General features: G+C 46.9%; 2 protein-coding genes across 2 annotated transcripts in view; both read left to right on the top strand.

Moving 5' to 3' along the window:
* Positions 1–9,133: 9,133 nt before the first annotated feature.
* HOXA11 (homeobox A11) lies at positions 9,134–13,596 on the top strand. The gene is made up of 2 exons (XM_019535273.1): positions 9,134–10,189; positions 11,672–13,596. The coding sequence occupies exons 1-2, from the start codon at positions 9,508–9,510 to the stop codon at positions 11,902–11,904; spliced, it is 915 nt and encodes a 304-aa protein (XP_019390818.1). The 5' UTR covers positions 9,134–9,507; the 3' UTR covers positions 11,905–13,596.
* A 1,416-nt stretch (positions 13,597–15,012) lies between these two features.
* HOXA9 (homeobox A9) overlaps positions 15,013–20,333 on the top strand; it is a 17,650-nt gene continuing 12,329 nt past the window's right edge. The window contains exon 1 of the mRNA XM_019535207.1: positions 15,013–15,146. Coding sequence (XP_019390752.1) covers positions 15,137–15,146 — 10 coding nt within the window. The 5' untranslated portion in view covers positions 15,013–15,136. The remainder of the gene's footprint in view (positions 15,147–20,333) is intronic.

The following is a 20,333-nucleotide window of genomic DNA, read 5'->3' as shown; positions in this document are numbered from 1 at the left end:
ACACACATGCCCGTTTTTTTCCCAATCTTACTACAAACGTGTTAAAATGGCGGTGGAAGGGCTTTCTGTGCCCCTGATGTTTGATGGAGGTCTAAGACATTCCCCATGTTATTCGCACACATCATTTCTTCAGACGAAAGAAGCACCAATAGCTGGGGGGGGGGTTTAATCCCGCACAAAGGCACAAAAATAAGACGGAGCTTGTAACTTGACTTTCCTCTCCGCACCCTATTAAAAAAATGCAACCTAAGAGCAAAAGAAAGAAGCGAAAGACATGAAAGCGCGTTAATAATATCGTCCTTTTTTTTTTTTCTCCTGCCGGAGTATTTATTGAAACATTAATGTCAGGCTAATATTTCTGTCTCAATGCAAGACATAATTAAAGATAAAAAGATTAGCCCAGCCTCCTTCTTTGTAATTCGCGCAAAATTCAACGGCCTAAAGTTTAATTCCAAACGTCTGAATGCATTGATTTATATGGCCTTAATTCCTCGTGTCCTTAGAAGCTCGCGTTGTACAATTCCCACGGACTAAAAAGGTTTCAGGCCACTTGATGCGAGGGAAGGAGGAAACAAATGTTTTGTATTTTTTCCACGGCAAGAAAATAATCCCATATTTAATCCATCTCCGCCTTGAACTCTTGGCAGGAACAGAGGCAGTTTGCAACGGGAAATAAAATTTGACAGCAGCATATTTCCTTTAAAAAAAAAAGAAGAAGAATTATAAGTATACCTGCAAAGCCAGGTCTATTTCAGAAAGGGCTGAGGGCGGGCGGGAGAGGGACTTCCAGCTGAAAATACTAGCTTGCTTTGGTGGGAAACAGAAGAAGAAGAGGAGGAGGAGGAGTAATTGTAGTGATAATAGTAATAATAGCAATAATAGTGATAATCGAGGTGCTTGCAATGGTAGTGACTGCAATATAAAAATGATGTCACGCTGGTGAGGAAATGGCTTTAGATGTCCCCGTGTGCCCGACGAGTGAGAACGGGGCCTCCACACCATAAATTCAGGTTTCAAAAATGTTGCCCTGTCTGCCCCCACCCCGTCAGTCCCTCTGCGGGCCACCCTAGCAATAAAACCACGACAGCGTTTCAGAGACGCAGATGCCGGCGCGGCCGGGCAGGCAGGCGGGCGATCGGGGCCCGCAGCGGGTTTGCGGGCGCGTCGCGGAGATGTCCTCATGCCTTTGCGGCTAGGACAACGCGGAGGCCGGGCCTGCCAGCACAGCCGCCCGCTGGCGAGCCGGGTCCCACCCTGCGCTGGCCCGGCCAGTTGTTGTTTCTTTTCTTAGGAGCCTCCTATTCTCCCTTCCCTGGGAATTGCCCCTCGCCTCCCCGGCCGCCCGCTGCTCCTCCAGGCGCGCAGCCCTCCGCAGCTCCCAGAGCTGCCTCTGCCCCGAGATCCCCCACGAGAGCATCTTCCCTTCCCCCCGCTCCCCCTTCAGCGCGGAGGAAAGCGCCCTCCTCTCCGCAGTAAAGGTCAAGTCCTACAACGCAGGATCCACGGTCATTGCTGTGCGGTGGCCCGGGCTGTGCCGGGGAGGGAGGCTCCGCGGCTCGCACTGCGCCGGCCGGGCGCGGGGGCCGTGGCAGTCACCTGGGGACTCACCATCTCTGCCCGAGCACCACCCCCCGCCCCGCTGCCAGGCCCAGAGGGGCCGGGCGGCAGGAGGGAGCCCCGGCCCTGGCGGCCGGATCCAGGCCGCGGCCCCCAGAGGCGCGGGTCCAGCCCGGCGGGGGCTGGGGACCACTCGTGACCGCGGCGAGGCTGGGCCAGGCGCGGGCTGCCCGCTGCCGCTCTGCGCCGGGATGTTTTGCACCAGGCGGGAGGCTCCCGGAGGCTGGGGTAAGATTTTCTCGCTCTTACTGCCCGGGGCTGCGTGTTTCCCTCCCCCGTGTTGCTGTGGCTCTGACCCCCGCGCACGGCTCGCGATTTGGGCCTTTGCAGGGTGTTGTTTCCTCCTTCACTGCCCCCGGCGCCCCCTTCCCAGCCTTTATCCTGCCCCTGGCATAAGCGGGAGGACCCGATTCTGGGGCTGGCAGGGGGCAGTGGTGGTGGTGACGCCCACGGGAGCGGGACTCCTGCCCGCGCCCCCCGGCTCCACCTTTCCAGCGAGATGCTGTGGCCTCGCCGGAGGCTCAGAGGGGCAGAGGCAGAGCCGGGGTCCAGGGAGCCTCTATAAAGGCTGATGGGGGGTGGGGGTGGCTGCTTCCCTTCCAAACCGGGTCAGATCAAACTGAAAACCAATCGGCTGATTTTCTCCCTGGATTGTGCTCTAACCAGTGGCCCGTGCGTTGCTGTTTCATTCCTGATGAGAGTTAGGGGGTTTCTCCCTCCTCCCCAGCACCCACCATATATGGCTGAATTTCCTGACTACTTCCTCAGAGCGGCTCTTTAACCTGTCTGCTTCCAGCCCTGTCTGCAAACAAATTACCGCAGGGTTTTGTAACCTGCCCCTTGAACTGAAGCTGAAGTTCATCTCCACCACCTAGGTCAGCCCCTGCCCAGCCTGCGCTGGGAATATCTGGGATGTTAGACCAGGCTTACCTTGGTGGGGGGAAGGCGGGGGCACAAAATGAATGGGTTTAAACACAGAGACACCTTGGGTTGCTGTCAGCTTTCTAAATAGCTGCAGCTCTAACCAAATGCAAAGTACCTGATTGAAGGGAAACTGAACCCGAAATTAAAAGAAAGGGCTCGACATCCCTCGCTCAGCCCCGCAGCATTGGCTGGGTTTTGTGAAGAGGTCCCAGCTCTCTGTTGCGCTGCCCTAGCCACCTTCCTAGCTCCTTGTGTGTCCTCACGGCTATTCCAGCCGTCGTGGAATAACACTGCAAGGGGCATTTTGAACTGAGGATAGCCAGGAGCAGCCCTAGGAGGAGTTGTGGAAGAAGGAGACTTATAAGGGAATCCTTATATGACACGCGAAGCAGCAAACGCGCAGGAGAAAGTCACCCTCCCAGCCCAGAATCACAAGTGTGTTGCAGGACCAGAGCGTTGGAAAAGTGGGTTTAAGTTGGTGTTATACAACTACATCGTTGTAAAGGTGCAGGAGCTCAGCTAGCCGTACTACAATGCAGTTCTTAGCGCTTTGAAGTCGTTGCTTTGACAGTCTCGGTATAGTGATACTTCCTGTATCCACCCCCTGAAACAATCCTTGATGAAGAACCGCGCGGTGTGTTTCACGATCCATGAGCAGGGCTCTCCTATAAAGTTAGCAATGTGCTACCGAGCAAATCCGAGGGGTTTTCCAGGAGACTTGGGCAAAACACATACATATTTTCCATGTATAGATGGATATGTATGATGTATACAGATATATTTAAAAACCCTACCGGTAAGGTTCACTGTTAAAATTCAGCACGCGTCCGGGTTAACCATCTCACACTATAAACCAAATTATCTGAGAACCCAAATCGATTACAACGACCGAAATTTTGCCCTGAGCCCAGCAAAGCGCCATCATCGCTCCCCACGAATAATCGCAACACCACGAGTTGGTCTCGCCATAGAGCTATTTTATTGGGCGAACTTTAAAACCTTAATGCTAAGAGCAGATTATCTAGGTCGCAGCAACTGGTCCTCGTTGTTTGCACCCTCCATTCGTTTATAACACAATCGTTGTCTGTGGGAGGCAAGGCAATGCGATTTCTGATTTTCGACGTATTTATTTCCTTGATTAACAAATGTAAGGTCAAGTTCAAGGCATCACTTGTAGCAATACTTTTAAATATCTGTCGGCGCTGGAATGCCTTGCTGGGGATGTCTTGGCTGTTGGGTGTGTGGCTCCTTGCAGGCAAGGAAGACATTTGTGATCGAATATGGTCGTGGCTGAAATCTCTGTTCTTGGGGTTTGGCGTGAGGCTTTTTCTCGGGGCGGTGAGCTCCGCTGGATAGCTACTCGCATTGTTTTATATAGCGGTTTCTGGAAATAAATGCTGGAGGTCCCCGCTAAACCGCTGTGGGGATTTCCACAGCTCACACTTGCACATGAAAGGTGCTCGCAACCTGTTTACTACAACTGACGTTAACGACCCAGGCATCTGTGGATATGAATATGGGTGGACGTTGGTTAATAGAGACGCGGTTTCTATATCAAGGGATTAGAAGCGGGGCTAGTGTTGCTTTCGCAGACGTTTTAGAGCAGGCCAACTGGTCCAGACACCCGCTCCCTGCTCCCCACAGTTGCCAGTAGGCTCTTGCACCTGCATCTGCGTCCGTGGAAAGAAACCGGTTAATGTGCGTTTTCAAGTGTCGGGGAAGTGGAGCTGAGCAGACAAGGGGGGCGGGGGACGGTCATGGACAGTCAATCAATTGCAGAAACCCTTGGACATCCAAACCCAGACTCCTTCTGTCCACCTTATTCCTGACTTTGCCTCCATTTTCTTCCTCAGTGTTGGCAAAAATCGTGAGGCGTTGGCAAGAAGCGTGGGCTCTGGGTCCCAGGCACACGACCTTGAGACACACGCACATGCACACGCATCGCGTGTAAAGGTGCTTGCGGCGCGGGGCGGAGAAAACCCGGCATTTTGCTTACAAAGGACAGGGGGAAAAAAACATTTGAAAGGAAAACTCTGTTTACTCGAATAAGTTTCCTGTTTAAGAAAGGAGCTCGGTGTTTACCTTGGGTGGGGTGGGGTGAATACACCCTCCCTTTCCCAGCAGCTCTACGATACCGCTCTTCTAGAGGAAGTTTTAAAATAATGAGAATTAAATGCTGAGCTCTAGCGATCGTGGGAGGGGTGCTGAGATTTGATCAAACCCTAAAATTGATCCAGGTGAAGGAAAACCCCTGGTGCAATCCCTGCAACGGGATTAAATTAAGAAAATAATCCAACCCGCACACACAATCCACCCCAGTATATGCCATCCTCTGTTACTTTGAAAACAAGACACAACCCCCAGATTCCTTGCCTTTACTGGGGGTATTTAGTTCATGCTTATAAGCAAAGCGATTTCCACCATCCTCTGAAGCTATTCAGAAGTACGGAGCTGCGAGAGGGCAAAAGAGATGAACGCTGTTTACATTTGCTCCTGCTCCTCTACACAAATGGGCACCTCCGGGCAGAAGCAGGGCAGAAACTGGGAGCCAGCCCTGAGCCTCCCCATCCAACCACTGCCAAGGCGCTCTGCTGCGCGGAGAAATCTGCCGCGGGTTCCAACCCGAGGGGCAGCCCCACTCGTAAGCCTTTCTCAAAATATCGGAGCAATTCTTTTTACGAACGTGTTAAGGAGATGTGTTTAGGTGGCAAACTATTTTGATTAGTACTCTATAGAGCTCATTAGCACGACGGTCAGAAAGGCACCCAGAAAAGAGAACCAGAGCTAATTAGAGAACCTGTAAATCTGGAATAATTTTTAATCCAAACACAGGGCACGATTTTTAAATTCGGGGAGGTTGAGACGCTTCCATCAAACGCTGCGTTGTGTTGCAACCTCAAAGATGCTCTTTTTTCATTTAGCAAACAGGGAGGGTTTCAGGGGCAAAGCAATGTTGCATATTTCTCCATCTTCCCCTTTTCTAAGAAGTGCAAGTAGAGGTACTGGCTAGATGAGCCTGACACGGTTTGCCTTTGCGGCGCTCCCGCCAACCTAAAAGACAGCCCTACTGAAAATCCATTATTTTTTTGCTTTTCAAAAGCACCTCAAATGCAATATTTGGAGCAGCTCTTTTTCACGCCACTGTCATTTTCAGTCATTCGCATTTACTACCTGCTGTTCCTGTGTAATGCAAAAAATAAAACTAAAAAAAAAAAAATACTCAACCAAATCTGAAGGCTAGAGCGAGCCTGATCTCTGCTGGATTAATAACTGGAAATGCAACACAAAAGTCAACACTTCGCATGAGACAGAACTTGACCTTTTAAAGAACCACGATAAGATTTGAAACAGTTCCCCCGCGAGCCGAGCAGACAAACGCTGGGCGTCCGAGGGGTGCCAGATCCCTTACTAGGCGAAATGTATATAAATAGATACATAGGGATTTTTTTTTTGCTCGGTTTGCCTAGGTAGCTCTGAGCAAACCTGCTCCCCAAATCTACTCCACTCTTAGCTTGATTTGGCCAGGGGGAAAAAGTACACCTATACTGTCCTGCAAAATACATAACGGTAGTATTACCCACGTCCGCCTCTCGCAGCCAGACCAGGCAACGCCAAGGAAGAACGATTGCATTTCTGCTTTGCACAGTGAAATGCCTCCTTTCGTTGACGTTGTTTTCTCGGAGATTAGCAGCCAAAGGCATGGGGGTGGATTTTTCTTTTCTTTCCATTTTTCGCTTCCCAAACGCAGAAGCCCCGATTTCAAATGAGACAAAATAATCTACCTTTGGATTGTGTTGAAAGCAACAACATCCCACCAGGCTCCCTGCATTTACCAAACCGGTCCGGGGCTGCAAGCGAGCATTATCTGTTTTCACTTTACAGCAGATTAAGCGGGGAAGGAACGGTGTCCTGGGTGCTTGCTAATTCTGCTGCCTAGTTGCCCGCGGAAGCCTTTGCCATGATCTTCTCTAACTGTTCCCCCAATGCAACCGTCTGTCAGGGTGCATTTTATTTTCTCCCCCATTCCACTCTGCTCTAGTGAGCCAAGTCTCCTGCTTGTTTGGGCAAGCACCTCCCCAGCCCAGCCAGAAAGACGTGTGTCCAGCCCTACTACCCAGCCACAGGGTTGTACTGGCGCAGGCTATTCTAATGGAAGAGGCACTGGGCTGGCATTATGATTCGCCTTCTCGCCTGTTTTCCTGGATTTTCCTTTGTTTCAGAAAGACCCCCCGCCCCAAGCACCCTAAGTCAGAGTCTGGACCTACCCCGGCAGAAATGCAATGGAAAGAGGCGCAGGAAAGAGCCCCATACAAACCTTGCTCAGCACTGCACCCCAATTCAGCCCCCAGCTCTGGGATTTATTTAATGCGGAGGGGACGGCAGTGATTCCAAGTAGGTGGCGTCTCCCGATTAACCGTTGGTCAGCTCTGTCATGTCTGCTCTGACACAAGCTGAAGTTGACTGCCAAAAGTGCAATAAAACCGCAGGTCAGTCTAGAACTGTTTTCGGTTCCCCTAGACGCGCCGCGTTCAATTATGGCCTTTAAAAGCCCTAATACAAGTGCAAGAATTTGTTTGCCATCACACAGAGGCGGGGCAAGTCTCTGCAATGGTGGCGCCTTTGTTATCTCAAAGTCACTGAAATCCTCTATACATTCCTTTTTGTCGGGAAGGGGTATGGGGGGGGGGAGAAATACATTATCATGTAAAGAATTGAAAGGAAGGGAAAATGAGCACTAGTCAGATACGAAGAAACCCCCCCTCCCTTTTTAAAGGGGGTCTTAAAGGGAGGAAAAAACAAGTAAAGAGCAATAGTGTAGAATTAAAGAATAAGCCCGGCTGAGATGCTGAAAATTTCTACCACGGTCTTTAAAAAAAAAAAAGGGGGGGGGGGTGGCGGAATTTACAATCCCCAAACGACAATGCAATCTTCCGATAGCACTTTGATGGCATGCATATCTCTTCTTTCCATCCACTTTCTAGCAAACATGTCACCCTGGAAGATTAATTAATAATTCCAAGTTCAGCTCACAAACACTGAGAAAGCATAAAAGTTCTTGCAGCAAACCCAAAGAAAGAGTTCATTAAAGGGATATGTCCGAAGCATTTGATTTGCGATTGGTAACCCTTGTAAAATAATAAAAAAAAAGGCATATAAACACTAATGCTAATAAATTAGTTTACTCCACTGCAAAGTAATTACTTGATAATATTGATATTTACAGCTTGAATCCAACTGTAATAGTTAACTATAATTTAGCGAAAATACATAATGAGAATATTTTTTTCAGTGCACAACATGATTAGATTTGTTATTGAGTCAGTTACAATAAGCCAGGCAATAAATAAACAAATCGATGTTGACATTTAAATACCGAAGATCTCCGAAATTTACAATAGAACTTTCCCCGGATGTATAAATACGTCTCCAACATTGCGGAGGTTCAAAAAAAAATCACAATGGGGCTTTCTTGAAATTTGCACTTTTCTTCCCAGCGCGCGCTCAAATCCACAGGAACACACATCTTGAACTCTGTCTCATTTCGCAGTGACACCACCATCCCCAGAGTCGTCTGTGGCCGTGGAAGAGTTCTGTTTTTCTGTTTGGAATAAATCCAGCCGGAACCTAAATATTTCTCTTCTGAAATCGAGCATCAGAATAGCAAAAAATATGTTTTTTTCAACAGCCTAAGGATGTCCATGCCTCAAAAGGTGCTGTAGTTTTTGGCGCATTTCTCTGTTTTCTTTGGCACTGCTTATTCGGTGGGGTGTGCATTTTTATTGGCAGAGAACTACTTTTTAGTCTCTGCCCTGTACAATCCGCTTTCTATATCATCCCTTTCATGCAACAATAGTAAAATCTTTACCACGTTTTGCAAATAGGTCTCCCTGGGTCTCAACCTGCACCGACGGTTTGAAGCAAAAGGGAGAGGACCTGGGTACTGCAAGTTTGTTAGCACGGGTTAATACTAAGGCAAATAATTTTAACTAAGTTTCTGGGAATTAAACTTGGAATATTTGTCAAACCCGGATAACCCAGAGTCCATTGGTTTCCCAAGTATTTAGCAGCACTGTTGAGGCAAATAGATCAGCAAACACTCTTTACTCAGTGGTCTGCAGGCTAAAGGGTTTCTGGCATTGCAAATAGAGAAAGGTTTGGAGGGGAGGCACGGAGCGAACCTGCACTGTGGGAGTAAAACATTGTTAAATACCTCTCGCAAAGCTCGGCTGAAGCCTCACAGGGTATTTGAGGTTAATATGTAAGAAAGGGAAGGAAGACACTAAGCGCTTCGGAAGTGAACATGAATGCAAGCATGTAATCTATTCACCATGAAAATCAGTACAGACTTGACCCTGGCACATTCTTCCCAGCCATGTCTCCAGCAAAAAACCCTGCAGGGCGAGTATCTTCTGCAGGAACAGAGAGATTGCTTTAAGAGCACCGCCTGCTAGAAAGCAGCCTGAGGAGAGAAACGAGCACTTCAGCGCCGTTCTTTCTTTCTTTTCTTTTTTATTTTTTAATTGTCTTTTTATATTTTTTTTTTCAGATTTACAAACAATCACGCAAACAAACAAAGAAGGTCTCACCTAGCCCTGTGGGTATTTCTAATTCTTTCTACTCCACAGCCACTGGGTGCAATTGGCCAGGCTGATAAGTACGGGGAAGTGTCTGTCATGCGCCTTTCTGTCCTCTAAGGGTACACAAGGCAAACCTGAGTTACATTTGAGATTACGTGCTTTTAGTGAGAAAACCAAAGTGACGATCTGTTGCTTCCCTTGAGATGGCTACAAAGAAGAAAGGGCCCATACTTGCAGCTTGTCAATTTCAACATTTGGTCACATGACCAGCACCTCCCTGCTAAGGATGGGGATAGATTTCCACGTCAGCTTACGTCTCCAAATTTCTTACTTCACGGATCTGCTTCAAAGAGGCAGCTGCATTAGAGAATCATGTTAAGCTCAGCTAATGCGGAGAACCCGAGGTAGCCTAATGATGGATTTTGATGAGCGTGTTCCTTGTTCCTCTAACATGTATTTGCCAAGTTGTACTTACTACGTCTCGGCTCCTGATTTCTCCAGCCTCCCTTCTTTTCTGCCCCAGACCCCGTCTTCTCGCCCTATGACATACTCCTACTCTTCCAACCTACCCCAGGTCCAACCTGTGAGAGAAGTGACCTTCCGAGAGTATGCCATTGATCCCTCCAGTAAGTGGCACGCCAGGAGCAATCTGCCCCACTGCTACTCAGCAGAGGAGATCATGCACAGAGACTGCCTGCCTGCCACCAACACAGCTAGCATGGGCGAGATGTTCGGCAAAAACACAGCAAACGTCTACCACCCCACCACCAACGTCTCCTCCAATTTCTATAGCACGGTGGGGCGGAACGGGGTCCTGCCCCAGGCTTTCGACCAGTTTTTCGAGACGGCTTATGGCACCACGGAAAACCTGTCCTCCTCGGACTATTCCGTAGACAAGAATGGCGAGAAAATGCCTCCGGCAGCTGCTGCAACTTCAAGTTCGGAGGGAGGCTGCAGCAGGGAGGCAGGAGCCCCAGCAGCAGAGGAGAAGGAGAGGCGGAGGAGGGCAGAGAGCAGCAGCAGCCCAGAGTCATCTTCCGGCAACAATGAGGAGAAATCCAGCAGCTCCAGTACGTATAAAGCCAGCGCCCAAGCGCTTTATGAAAGGGAGTTTGAAATCTAGCGCACCACCGCTGTTAAAATTTTATATGCTGTTTTATAAGCATATAAGGTTTATGAAGGGCCTTTAGATTTCCCCCAACAAAACTTTGTTATAAAAGGCAAGATCACGTGCTTAGTGCTGAAATTGGCCGTGAAATACCCACCGGCCAATGGATGCCTTAAAAAAAAAATCTTTCTCCTTTCCTTTTTTTTCTAAATTATAATAAAAAAGGAGCTCTGTGGTCAAGTCTCGAAAATATAATAACGTACGTTTGGTGCCTGTAAATTCACCAAAAAGGGATCCTGCCTCCTTTGATATCAATGTAATCCAGTGATTTTATAAAAGCCATGTGTTGCACCAGCAGTCTAGTTAGGGGCTGAATTCAAAGCCATCCCTATTTTAACGACTGCACTAGAATAGTGTTTAACAGATAAAGTAGCCGCCTGAACTGTAGCAATATATTAAAAGAAACAAATTAACCTAAAGCTGGCCTTTTTGTCTAAAGGAAGCCATTTTACTAAGGCACTGTGGCAATTACGTGTTGCCTTCTGTCCAACAGTTTGTTACTTACAATTGTTATTCAATATGTCAAAGTCTGATTTTTTATGTGTTCTTTTTAAAAGGCAAAGCTAATGTACAGCTCGGGAAAATATACCTCGACAATGAACTGTACCAGAAAAGGAAGTTTTTAAAGGGATAGCAGCAATGTGTAATGTAAAAAGCTTTTGAACCTTGAAAACCTTTCTACTCTGCTTAATGAACTTTAAACCGAGAGGGGCGAAAGGGGGAAAGGAATAACGTGCTGGCGTGGACAGAGAGGTTGGAAATAGCGGAGCCAGGAGGAATGCAGTGATTTCCTAGCAGGCTTGGGCGCAGGGGCTTTGCCTCTGATTGAAAGAGAAGAGGTAAATGCAGCGGTGGGGGTGTGAAGCCGGGCTGTGTGCGCAGAATAAAACCTCCATGGGAGTAGACTGGGCTTGCAAATGTGCTCCCGGCTCTGGATCCCGTAAGGTCTGGCTGAAGGGATCCAGGTGAGGAAGGCTGAAATATCTCTGCGCAGCTGTTGTTTAGTGATCAGTCCCGCCGGGGCAGCGAGCACTTCCCGTGGGCTGGGAGCTGCGGGCTGAGCCCGGAGTCCGGGGCCGGGCTTGGCTGCGGGTCCCGCCCGGGTCCCTGCGCCGAGGCGCGGTGCTCGTAGCGGTCGTGCCCGCTGCCCAATATAGACCTCCTATGGAGGACATATCAGAGACAATTACCCTGGGGAGCACGCCCTGCTGCCCGGGCTCTGCTCCGGAGGCTCCGCCACAAGGTAAGGAGCCGCGTGGAGGGGGCTCGCCCGCAGGAGCCAGGGAGCAGGCAGATGTCGCTCATTACTGCTCCCGGCCCGAGGGTTTCTCTCGCTCCCATCCGCTGCAAGTCTCAGTGGCTTCTGCCTTGCTTCGCTCCACAGGTGGACAACGCACCCGGAAAAAGAGATGCCCCTACACCAAATACCAGATCCGGGAATTAGAAAGGGAATTCTTCTTCAGCGTCTACATCAACAAAGAGAAGCGCCTGCAGCTCTCGCGAATGCTCAACCTGACCGACCGGCAAGTCAAGATTTGGTTTCAGAACAGGAGAATGAAAGAAAAAAAAATTAACAGGGACCGATTACAATATTACTCGGCTAATCCACTACTTTAAAACTCGGCGCGGGTTTCAAGAGGAGATTCCGTTCAGATTTCGCCCTTGACAAGGTCAAGCCACAGGGTTACGTGGAAGGAAGAGGTGTGTAGCTGACGAGACTGGGAGACCTGAGATTTTACATACATGTAAATCCACTCCGGACTTGGGGGGGGGGGAGGAGGGTTCTTGCTCTATTTACACGTCAACTGGAATCGGTTTGATTTTGACCCACATGGCATCCATTTCCAACGTGCAAGCCTCCTCTTTGCTCTGAGCGCAGAATCCAGACCTCTCACCTTCCCGGACACTGCGGTTCATTCTGATCCGGCTTCCCCTAGTTGCAATGGGGACAGAAACCCCTGACTCGGTTCATTTTCTAACCGGTGTTGCTCTTGTTCCCTGGGCTCACTGTGGAACATGCGTGTGGAGAGAGGGCTTGGCGAGCTTAAGTGATGAGGACCACTGCGAAGTAAAACTTTGAAAACCAACCTTTTGTTCTTCGGATGGGAATCCCTTGGCTTAGAGCAGAGCTCCACCACCGACTGATTTCAATATAGAGAAATTGGGACACATTTCACACGGCCAACCATGACAGTTGTCACACAGCAGTAGTGATGGATATAATCGTGTTGGATTTGGGGGGCGGGGGCGGGAGAGGATCTGAAAGACTTGATTATTCCCTTTAAAAATGGTCAGGTATATGTTTTTTGCCATATAGCTAAAGAAACAATCACTGAAAGGGTAAATAGTTAGCCATTTTAATTAGCTGGTTTTTATTTATCGACCAACTATCGCGAGGCTGCCATCCTTTTGAGACAAATCACCATGCCCATATTTAAATGTTCAGCATAAAATGACCAAGAAAGAGTGAATTTCAAAGTTTTCAAAAGAAAAAAAAATAAATAAAGGAAACTAACCTTCTGGCTTCTGGCTCACAAACTTTCCTCAGGAAATACCTGTGGAGAACGACAGTTTGGCAAATACCACACAACACTTAATTGAAACTTGGATTTGTGCAATGCACTGAGATTGGGTCATTAAAGGAGGGAAAGTCGTGTTTCTTTAGAAGGTTACTAGCGAGACACGTATTCAGAAGCCAAACAATGTACATATGGTAATTTTGTTGTTGTCTACTTTAAATGTCACGAGCTGTATTCTGTCGCTCAGTTGGCGTATGCAAAGAATGGAGAGTTGTCTGGAGTTATTTTAAATATATATATAAATAGATATATTTCCCTGCAGGAACCAAAGCGAGAAAAAAAATGCAATTAAAATATTTAAAATTCTATAACAGTTTACAAAAGATACGGTGTTCTATCTTAAGGTAATTTGCTGTTAAGAATATCTGAATGTATATTTCATACAGGAACAGTGTTTTACAAGACTTGTAAATAAAAAAGAACCCACGGCCTATTTTGTTTGAAAACTTTTTGAACATTTTTTTTTCCTTTGGGGGGGTTAAAGGGTGTCGTTTTTTTTTTTTCAATGAGCAACAAATTGGTGATAAAAGTGTTTTCTGAACAATCAGCGTACCAAATGGATGTAATTTCTTTTACACGGTTCACACAATGCAATATCTTTATATTCCATCACTGTTTTCAATATGTATCGTTATGTGTATATACAGTTTTCTTTTAATATGCGAAAGTACTTGGTTGCATGTATACAATGGAACAGCGCACAAGGAAAATAAAAAAAATGGAAAATTTATATTTTTATTCTGGCATTAGTTACTGTATATTTTTTGGTCTCATCTAAGTGTTGGAATAGGCAGACACCCCCAATTCTCTAGTCCAGCTGGCCAAGGTACATTACATTCACCACCACCTCCCTTTACTCTCATCCAAAGCAAAAGATGGGTACTTTTGAATAAAATATGCATACCGAAGCTAATTTAGGTCTAAATGTCATTGGATTACAAGGGGGGAAGGGAAAATGATACTTTTTAGTAACTCACTGCAAGGATTTCTCCTTTGTTCTCAGCTGTACAAGACTGACGTGCTTCTCATCTCCTGGAGATGAATATTATATTCTTACTTATTTCAGACCACAGGGGTCTGGACAAACTGGTTCTGAATTATTTTTAGAATCCCTCCTGTTGGGACAGAGTTTTTCAGCACAGCACTGAACCGATGGTTAAGTAGCAGCGAAGGTCCCGGCGGTTGAAAGAGTGAGAGCCTTAAGAAAAGTGTGTGCTTTGAAAAACATTCCGCACAGGAGTCTGGTGGAACAGGGCTGGGGGAAAGTCTCCTGCTTCGCCAAGGTGGGGGGGGGAAGTTGAGGAGGGGAAGGCTGCCTTAGTTGAGAATGTGGCCTAGGGAATGGCCTTTGCATCTCTCATGTTTTTCCTAATCATAATAAGGAAAAGAAAGTACATACTGTTTTCCTATTGTTTACTGGCTTTGAACTTCTGTATTGCTTTGGACATCACACATAACCTTGAGGTGAAGGGCTAAATGGCTCTGGACCTTTTGTTGACAATCCCCACCCAGGCAGACACCGTGTCGTCAAAGGAAATGGGGGAAATGAGAAAAAGGGGGTTTGTTTGTTTGTTTGTTTGTCTAGCATGCTACAATGGATGCTTGAAAAGAGAGAGAGAGAGATGGAAGGAGAGGTGGATGCAGAAAGGCAGAGAGAAAGAGAAAGGGGAATAGATGAATGGCAATGAGCGTGAAGCAAGGAGCTTCCTTTCCTGGTTAAAAATTAACTGGTATTCATGGCCAGTCCTGGAGACAGTTCAGCCATGGAGTTTCTCTGGTTGGGGTTTGCTTTTCTAACCTAATAAAAGCACATCCTCTGTGCTGCTGTGACAATGTGGTCGTAAAAGTGTCCATGACTTGTCCATTTGCATATATGGAATGCACCGCTATAAACTTAGCTGAGGTTCTGCTGCAATTTCGTAGCTGTAGAAATTAGATCTGAAAAGCAATTGTCTGGACACAGTCTCTAGCATCCCTTTTATTATAACAGTGAATTTAAATCCGAGAGTCAGTCACTCTTCCTTAGAAGCTCCTTTGCCACAAGATGGCGTTCTTCAGATCAATGTCAAAGCCGCAGTGGGAGAAGGGAACCCCTGGAAAAATCTTGGCCTTTGTTCACTTTACATTCTAGGAGCAGCACGTTAAATAATTTCACTTTCTAGGTTGAGGTCTGCAAAAGTAGCTCCAGCCGATAGCTTATTGTGAAATCAAATGACTCATTTCCAACGCCTCCCTGAGAAGTTGGACCCTGCTTAGCTTTGGTTGAGAAAATGCGTGGAGGTAAGCGCTTCTATCTGCCCTACATTTGGAAATGAGCGGAATGTGCTGCTATCAAAGTAGTTCTTGGAAAGTTTGGGTGACCTTATATTGTGTTTCAATTAAGCATTTGGGAAGCGGCCAGAGGGGAGAGAAAGCGTTTGAACAAGTTGGTGATTAAAGTTGATACGTGACATAGTATTTAAAGGTGCTTGCTAGATTTCAGCTGATTTTTTTTTCAATCCCAATAAAGTTTTGGCGAGCGGTATGGAAAAACCCACGTTATGTGGAAACATTTTTTCAGCGAATCCTGAAGAGTTCTTCCCATTATAAAAATCCTAGCCCTGGAAATATTATGAAACTTGACATTTATGTGTGGAAACAGTAGGTGTCTTCAATCAAATAGATCTACTGCAACTTACACTGGAAATGACAGATAATTTTGATGTTCTTATTGGACTTGAACTGTGGTATAGTTATAGGCGCTTGGTAACTTTCAGCGGTGGTTTTCTTATTTGCAGCTGGATGTACAGAGTGGTGAACGGAGTTTAAGTCGTTTGTACAAAGAACTAATTTTGTAATCGTTTGGTTATTTAATTGTATATTAAGTCAGTGTTTGGGTAAGGCTAACTTTAAAATATTCCTCAGATCTCCTCCTTCTCCATCTCTCGGTATGCCCCTTCCCCTCTGTGCAGGGCACGTGTTCTGGCTGAAAATTGGTCAAACCATCTCACTTCTATCCTCGCCATAAATCTATCTATTCCAGTCTCCCCTCGCTATAAGCATGTCCCAGGGGTAGTTCAGGAGATTTTTCAGGTTGTTTCTCTTGTTCTTGGCGTTCCACAGGTCTTTTTGTTTTTATAATCCCCATATGAAAATAAAAAAGTGTGGCACTAGGTGAATGAACTGGTTTAGCTGCATGCTTTAGCGCACACGTTGCTGCAAGGTGAGCACAGGAAGTTTAAATCTCGAAATCAAATAGGCTCTGTCGAAATATCATTCTCCTCCGTACAGGGAAACCTAGAAAGAGGAGGATTAGAGTTTCCTGCAGTGCTTGGGAGGGTGTGCTGAGAGCAGCCTGGAGAGACTAGGGGAGAGGCCCGGAGGGAGCCTCCCAGAGCGGACCTGGGGACCCAGGGTTTGCATCCCCAATGCTGCAGTCCCAGGGCCAGAATCCTGCTCTCCATGAACCTGCCCGCGGAGACCCAGCCATTGCAAAGCCGCCTGTCCCGGCGCCCCTTTGGCCCCTTCCTCCGCACACCACTCAGCTGGGGTTCGGCGTATTGGATACAACATTTATTTTTCCTTGTTGTTCCCCTGCCCCAGTCAATACTCATCTGAATAAATCAAGGGGACCCCAGCAGCCGTTAAAGCGCCCTCTGGTTACAGACTGTTTACTGGCGGCCTTGTTCAGAGGACATCTCAAAAACAACCTGGTTTCTTCCAATAACTGTTTATGATTTCACATGCCCGGGCTGAGCGTGTTTGGGAGGGACGAGCCCCAAGCAGCTCAGTGTTTACACCGTGCTGTTGGATCCTGGGGGCAGGTCGAGACCGGATCCCACATCTCAGTACAAGGGAGGGCTTTTCCTCAGCTTCTCTCCTGGGCATTATTTATTTATTTGTTTTTGGTTACATCCTTTTGATTAAATGCTCTAAACCTGCAACTGGAGGCCAATCCATACAGATAGATGTGTCAGGCTAGAGAGGATATTTATATTTTGCATCAAACCCGTACTTAAAGAAAAGCTTGCTGCACTAAGGACAATACATAGCTCGCTTTAAATGTTTAATATTCCTGCCCACCCTATATATCTTGGTAAAAAGGGTGCACTAAAAGGCAGATCGATATATTTAATATTGTATTGATATCTTTAGCGCCCTATTGTTGTTGCTGCTCTCCTGGATTAAGCGCAGTAGGAAGGTTACAGAGCATCCTAAAGCAGCCTTCTTCCTCTGGACCGCATGGAGTAAATCCTTGAGAACCGGCTGGGGTGTCTTTTGTCCTGCTGCATCTCCTGCTCCGGAACCCCTCAGCAAAATACGGTTCTAATCCGAATTAGCAAAGCGGCGCCCAGGACACAAAGGAGATTCCGAGGATCAGGCCTTTAGGGTTAGGATCAAAATTAAATCTCATCCAAAATGTTATAAGGGATAATCCACTGTCAGAGACCGAGATCCTTCTTTCCCCGTCCGGCGCGAAAGAATTTCTAGTAAAGATAGAATGAGTGAGCTAGTCATTCGTCACCTTTCTTGGCATAGACGCTGCTCCTACCCCTCCTGATTGAAAGCCGTCTACCTTGGAACAAATCCAGGAAGAAAAGCACCCTGGCACACACACACCCGGGACAACTGACAGTTCTAATATTAAATAACTCCGCAGCGATCGCATTCATTTTTTTGAGCTGTATAAAAGGTAATCTCCAAGCGTGCACCCCGATGGCGCACACGCTCCCGTGACAGCCTGCGCCGCGATTTACATTTTCGCAAATTGCAATTTGCCAATGTCAGAAATAAAAAGCACATTTTAATTAGCATACAGAATAGCATCCGCTGAGTAACAATGTTGTACCTTTCGCTTTACCCAGGAAATAATAAAAGGGATAAATCATTATTTAACACGATGTGTTTAAAATTTTCAAGCCAGAGTTTGCTGGGGCTGAGCTGTCGTTTTTATTTATTTCTTTTTAGTTTTTAATTTTTAGCCTAACCAATAAACCAGCTTAACGACTCTATTAATGCATCCATTATATTTTTCTTAGATCAATGAAGTTTTATTTTGATAGTGCTCTGTGTATGCCCTGAAATTAGATTCCCCACGAAATCACCTTTTTACTTGCTTTGATATTTATTAAACTTTATTTGCTTGTTTTTATATACCCCCAGATGGGGTTTGCTTATATAAGAAGAAAGAAGAAGATACTATTTTTCCTCGTCTGGCATAAACAGTATTTTTTAGCATTTCTTAACAAAACAAAAAAAGGCAGGGTTAATCTTCAGGCGATGTTGCTGAGGGTTTGCAATGTAGTAGCGACACACGATGCATGCCAAATTAGTTCAGTTTATCCAAAATTGACCATTATCTTTTATAGTTAAGAATCAAGTGAACATTATTAGTTTTACTCCACTGGGTTTGATGATGCTAGTTACTATTTGCCTTGGCCTTGTTAGCGATTAAAGAAAGCACAGATAATACACAGCCGAGCTGAGTTCATGATCTAGACTGAGTGCTTTGACCATCAAAGCACCACTGCTCATTCGTATAAACAAAACAGGGAAGGGCAGAGAACTGGGCTCCAATGGCAAGTTATACGAGACTAAGAAACTTGCCTTCGCCTGAAACCAGGCAGCCTGACAAACTCTAAAATCCAATCCCTGCTCGGGAGATCTTTTGCTACAAAAGGCAAAGGTTAAAACACGCTTTATTCCTCCCATTAGTCCCCACTCTCATTATTTTTTTTCGCCCTGATTTCTTGGCGGTTGTAATTAAAGAAACGAAACCCTGCGTTTGTGCTCGCATTATTAAGGCTGACCAGGATTGCACATCTTTTTATGTTCCTTTTTATTTTCTCCCCCCCCCCACCTTAATCAATTTTTTTCAAAGGGCGGTAGTTATTTTACAAAACAGTTTTGGAAAGGTTTCCACCGCTTCTCTTCTATTCCGTAATGCTTTTAGGTTTGCAAGCACTTTCTATTTAATTTGGCAAATGCAAAACAAACACGCCGCAAGAGCGGACTTCCCCGGAGTAATTTTTATACCTGATTTGTGCAGAGAAATGTATTTGGAACGTGGAGCGCGGGGTCACGTTTCATTTTATTTAGATCTGTATTTATAATGTTAAGCCTATTGATAATAGCCTTCCTGTATACCGGCCAATAAAATGGTTCCTTATATGGTATTAATTTTGTTAGCATGATACGGCTCTCCTAGGAATCTGATAAGGGTTTGTCCATCACACATTAACACATTGTGGGCTCTGTCGACCTGGGGGAGCGCAAACAGTATTCCAGGGGGAACAGTGGGGGGAAATCTCCCTGGGCTGCTGGATCTACCCCCTTAGCATTAAGCCCCGCTTAGCAGGCAGGAGTGTGCGGTGGGATGGAGCTCCTGCCATAACATTGGGGGAAAAGGAAGCCTTTCCATAAAGGTTTTATGGGCACTGCGAAGTTGTAACAACCTCTACCAGGCTACACGGCGTCTCCAGCTGACAAGGGGAAACCTTGGGAGGCCCCGTCTGCCTCGCCTGCCTATGGCAGGCACCACTGGTGTCCCGCTGTCTCGTGTCCATTGCAAAATAACTTGTCAGAGTAGGGAAGAGGGTCCCCTCCGCGTGGGCAAACACGCCGGGATTAACCCACGTGAGGCCTGACAGATCAATAGGTTGGAGGGGAAATGGCCGGAGCTCTGTTGACGCTGTTATTCTTGCCCTGTGCTGCTGGCTGCTTTGAAAGCCAAGGGTAAGCGGCTGCAGAGCGGAGGCTCAGCGATCCGCCTTAGGCAGAGGGGAAGGCGGCGGGTGGTTGGACACACTGCTCCTTGGCCTGGCAGGGCAGAGCAGGACAGGGCTGGGCTGCCTGGGGGAGCCGGGTGTTAGTCTTGGGAGGGGAGCTGCTTCGGGTGTATATCCCAAGCGATGACTTCTGCAATAAACAGAGGAGCCATCTCCCTTGCAAAAACCTGGAGAAATCCCAAGCAGCCCCAGACTTTGTGCATTAAATAAAAAAAAAAAAGGCCAGCCTTTCTTCGGGCTAGCGCCATGGCTCCGAAGTAGCAGAGTCCAGAGAGGATGGCAACGTGAGCCACCCTTCAGCCATTCATTACAAAATCCATCTCTCCCTCTGTCTGCGTGCCTGGCTGTCTGTCTGCTGTGTGTCTGCCCTGCCCGACGCAGTTCCGCCTTGACTGTACCGCGCTGTCTGTGCCTCGCTGTACAGTCGGTGCCTCGCTGATGAAACAGCCGGTCCGCTTGAACAGATTAAAAGGGAAAATTATTTCCCTAATGGGAAAATTAAAAAAACAATTACCCAAATATAAACAGAGGCATAAGCGGGGGGGCTTTGGCACCGGGAGACAATCCATTTGAACCCAGGTTTGGCTTCTTTCTCTGACATCCATTTATTTTAAATGAACATCTTTTAAATGTTAATCAGGAAGGGCCCGGCATTAACTAAAGTCTGGGAAGAGGTAATCACAGCGCCAGGTCTCCCATC

This window comes from Crocodylus porosus, unplaced genomic scaffold, assembly GCF_001723895.1.
Source record: "Crocodylus porosus isolate Cpor-Errol unplaced genomic scaffold, CroPor_comp1, whole genome shotgun sequence".
In the NCBI taxonomy this organism is placed as follows: Eukaryota; Metazoa; Chordata; order Crocodylia; family Crocodylidae; genus Crocodylus; species Crocodylus porosus.
This window is presented reverse-complemented; position numbering and strand designations above follow the sequence as displayed.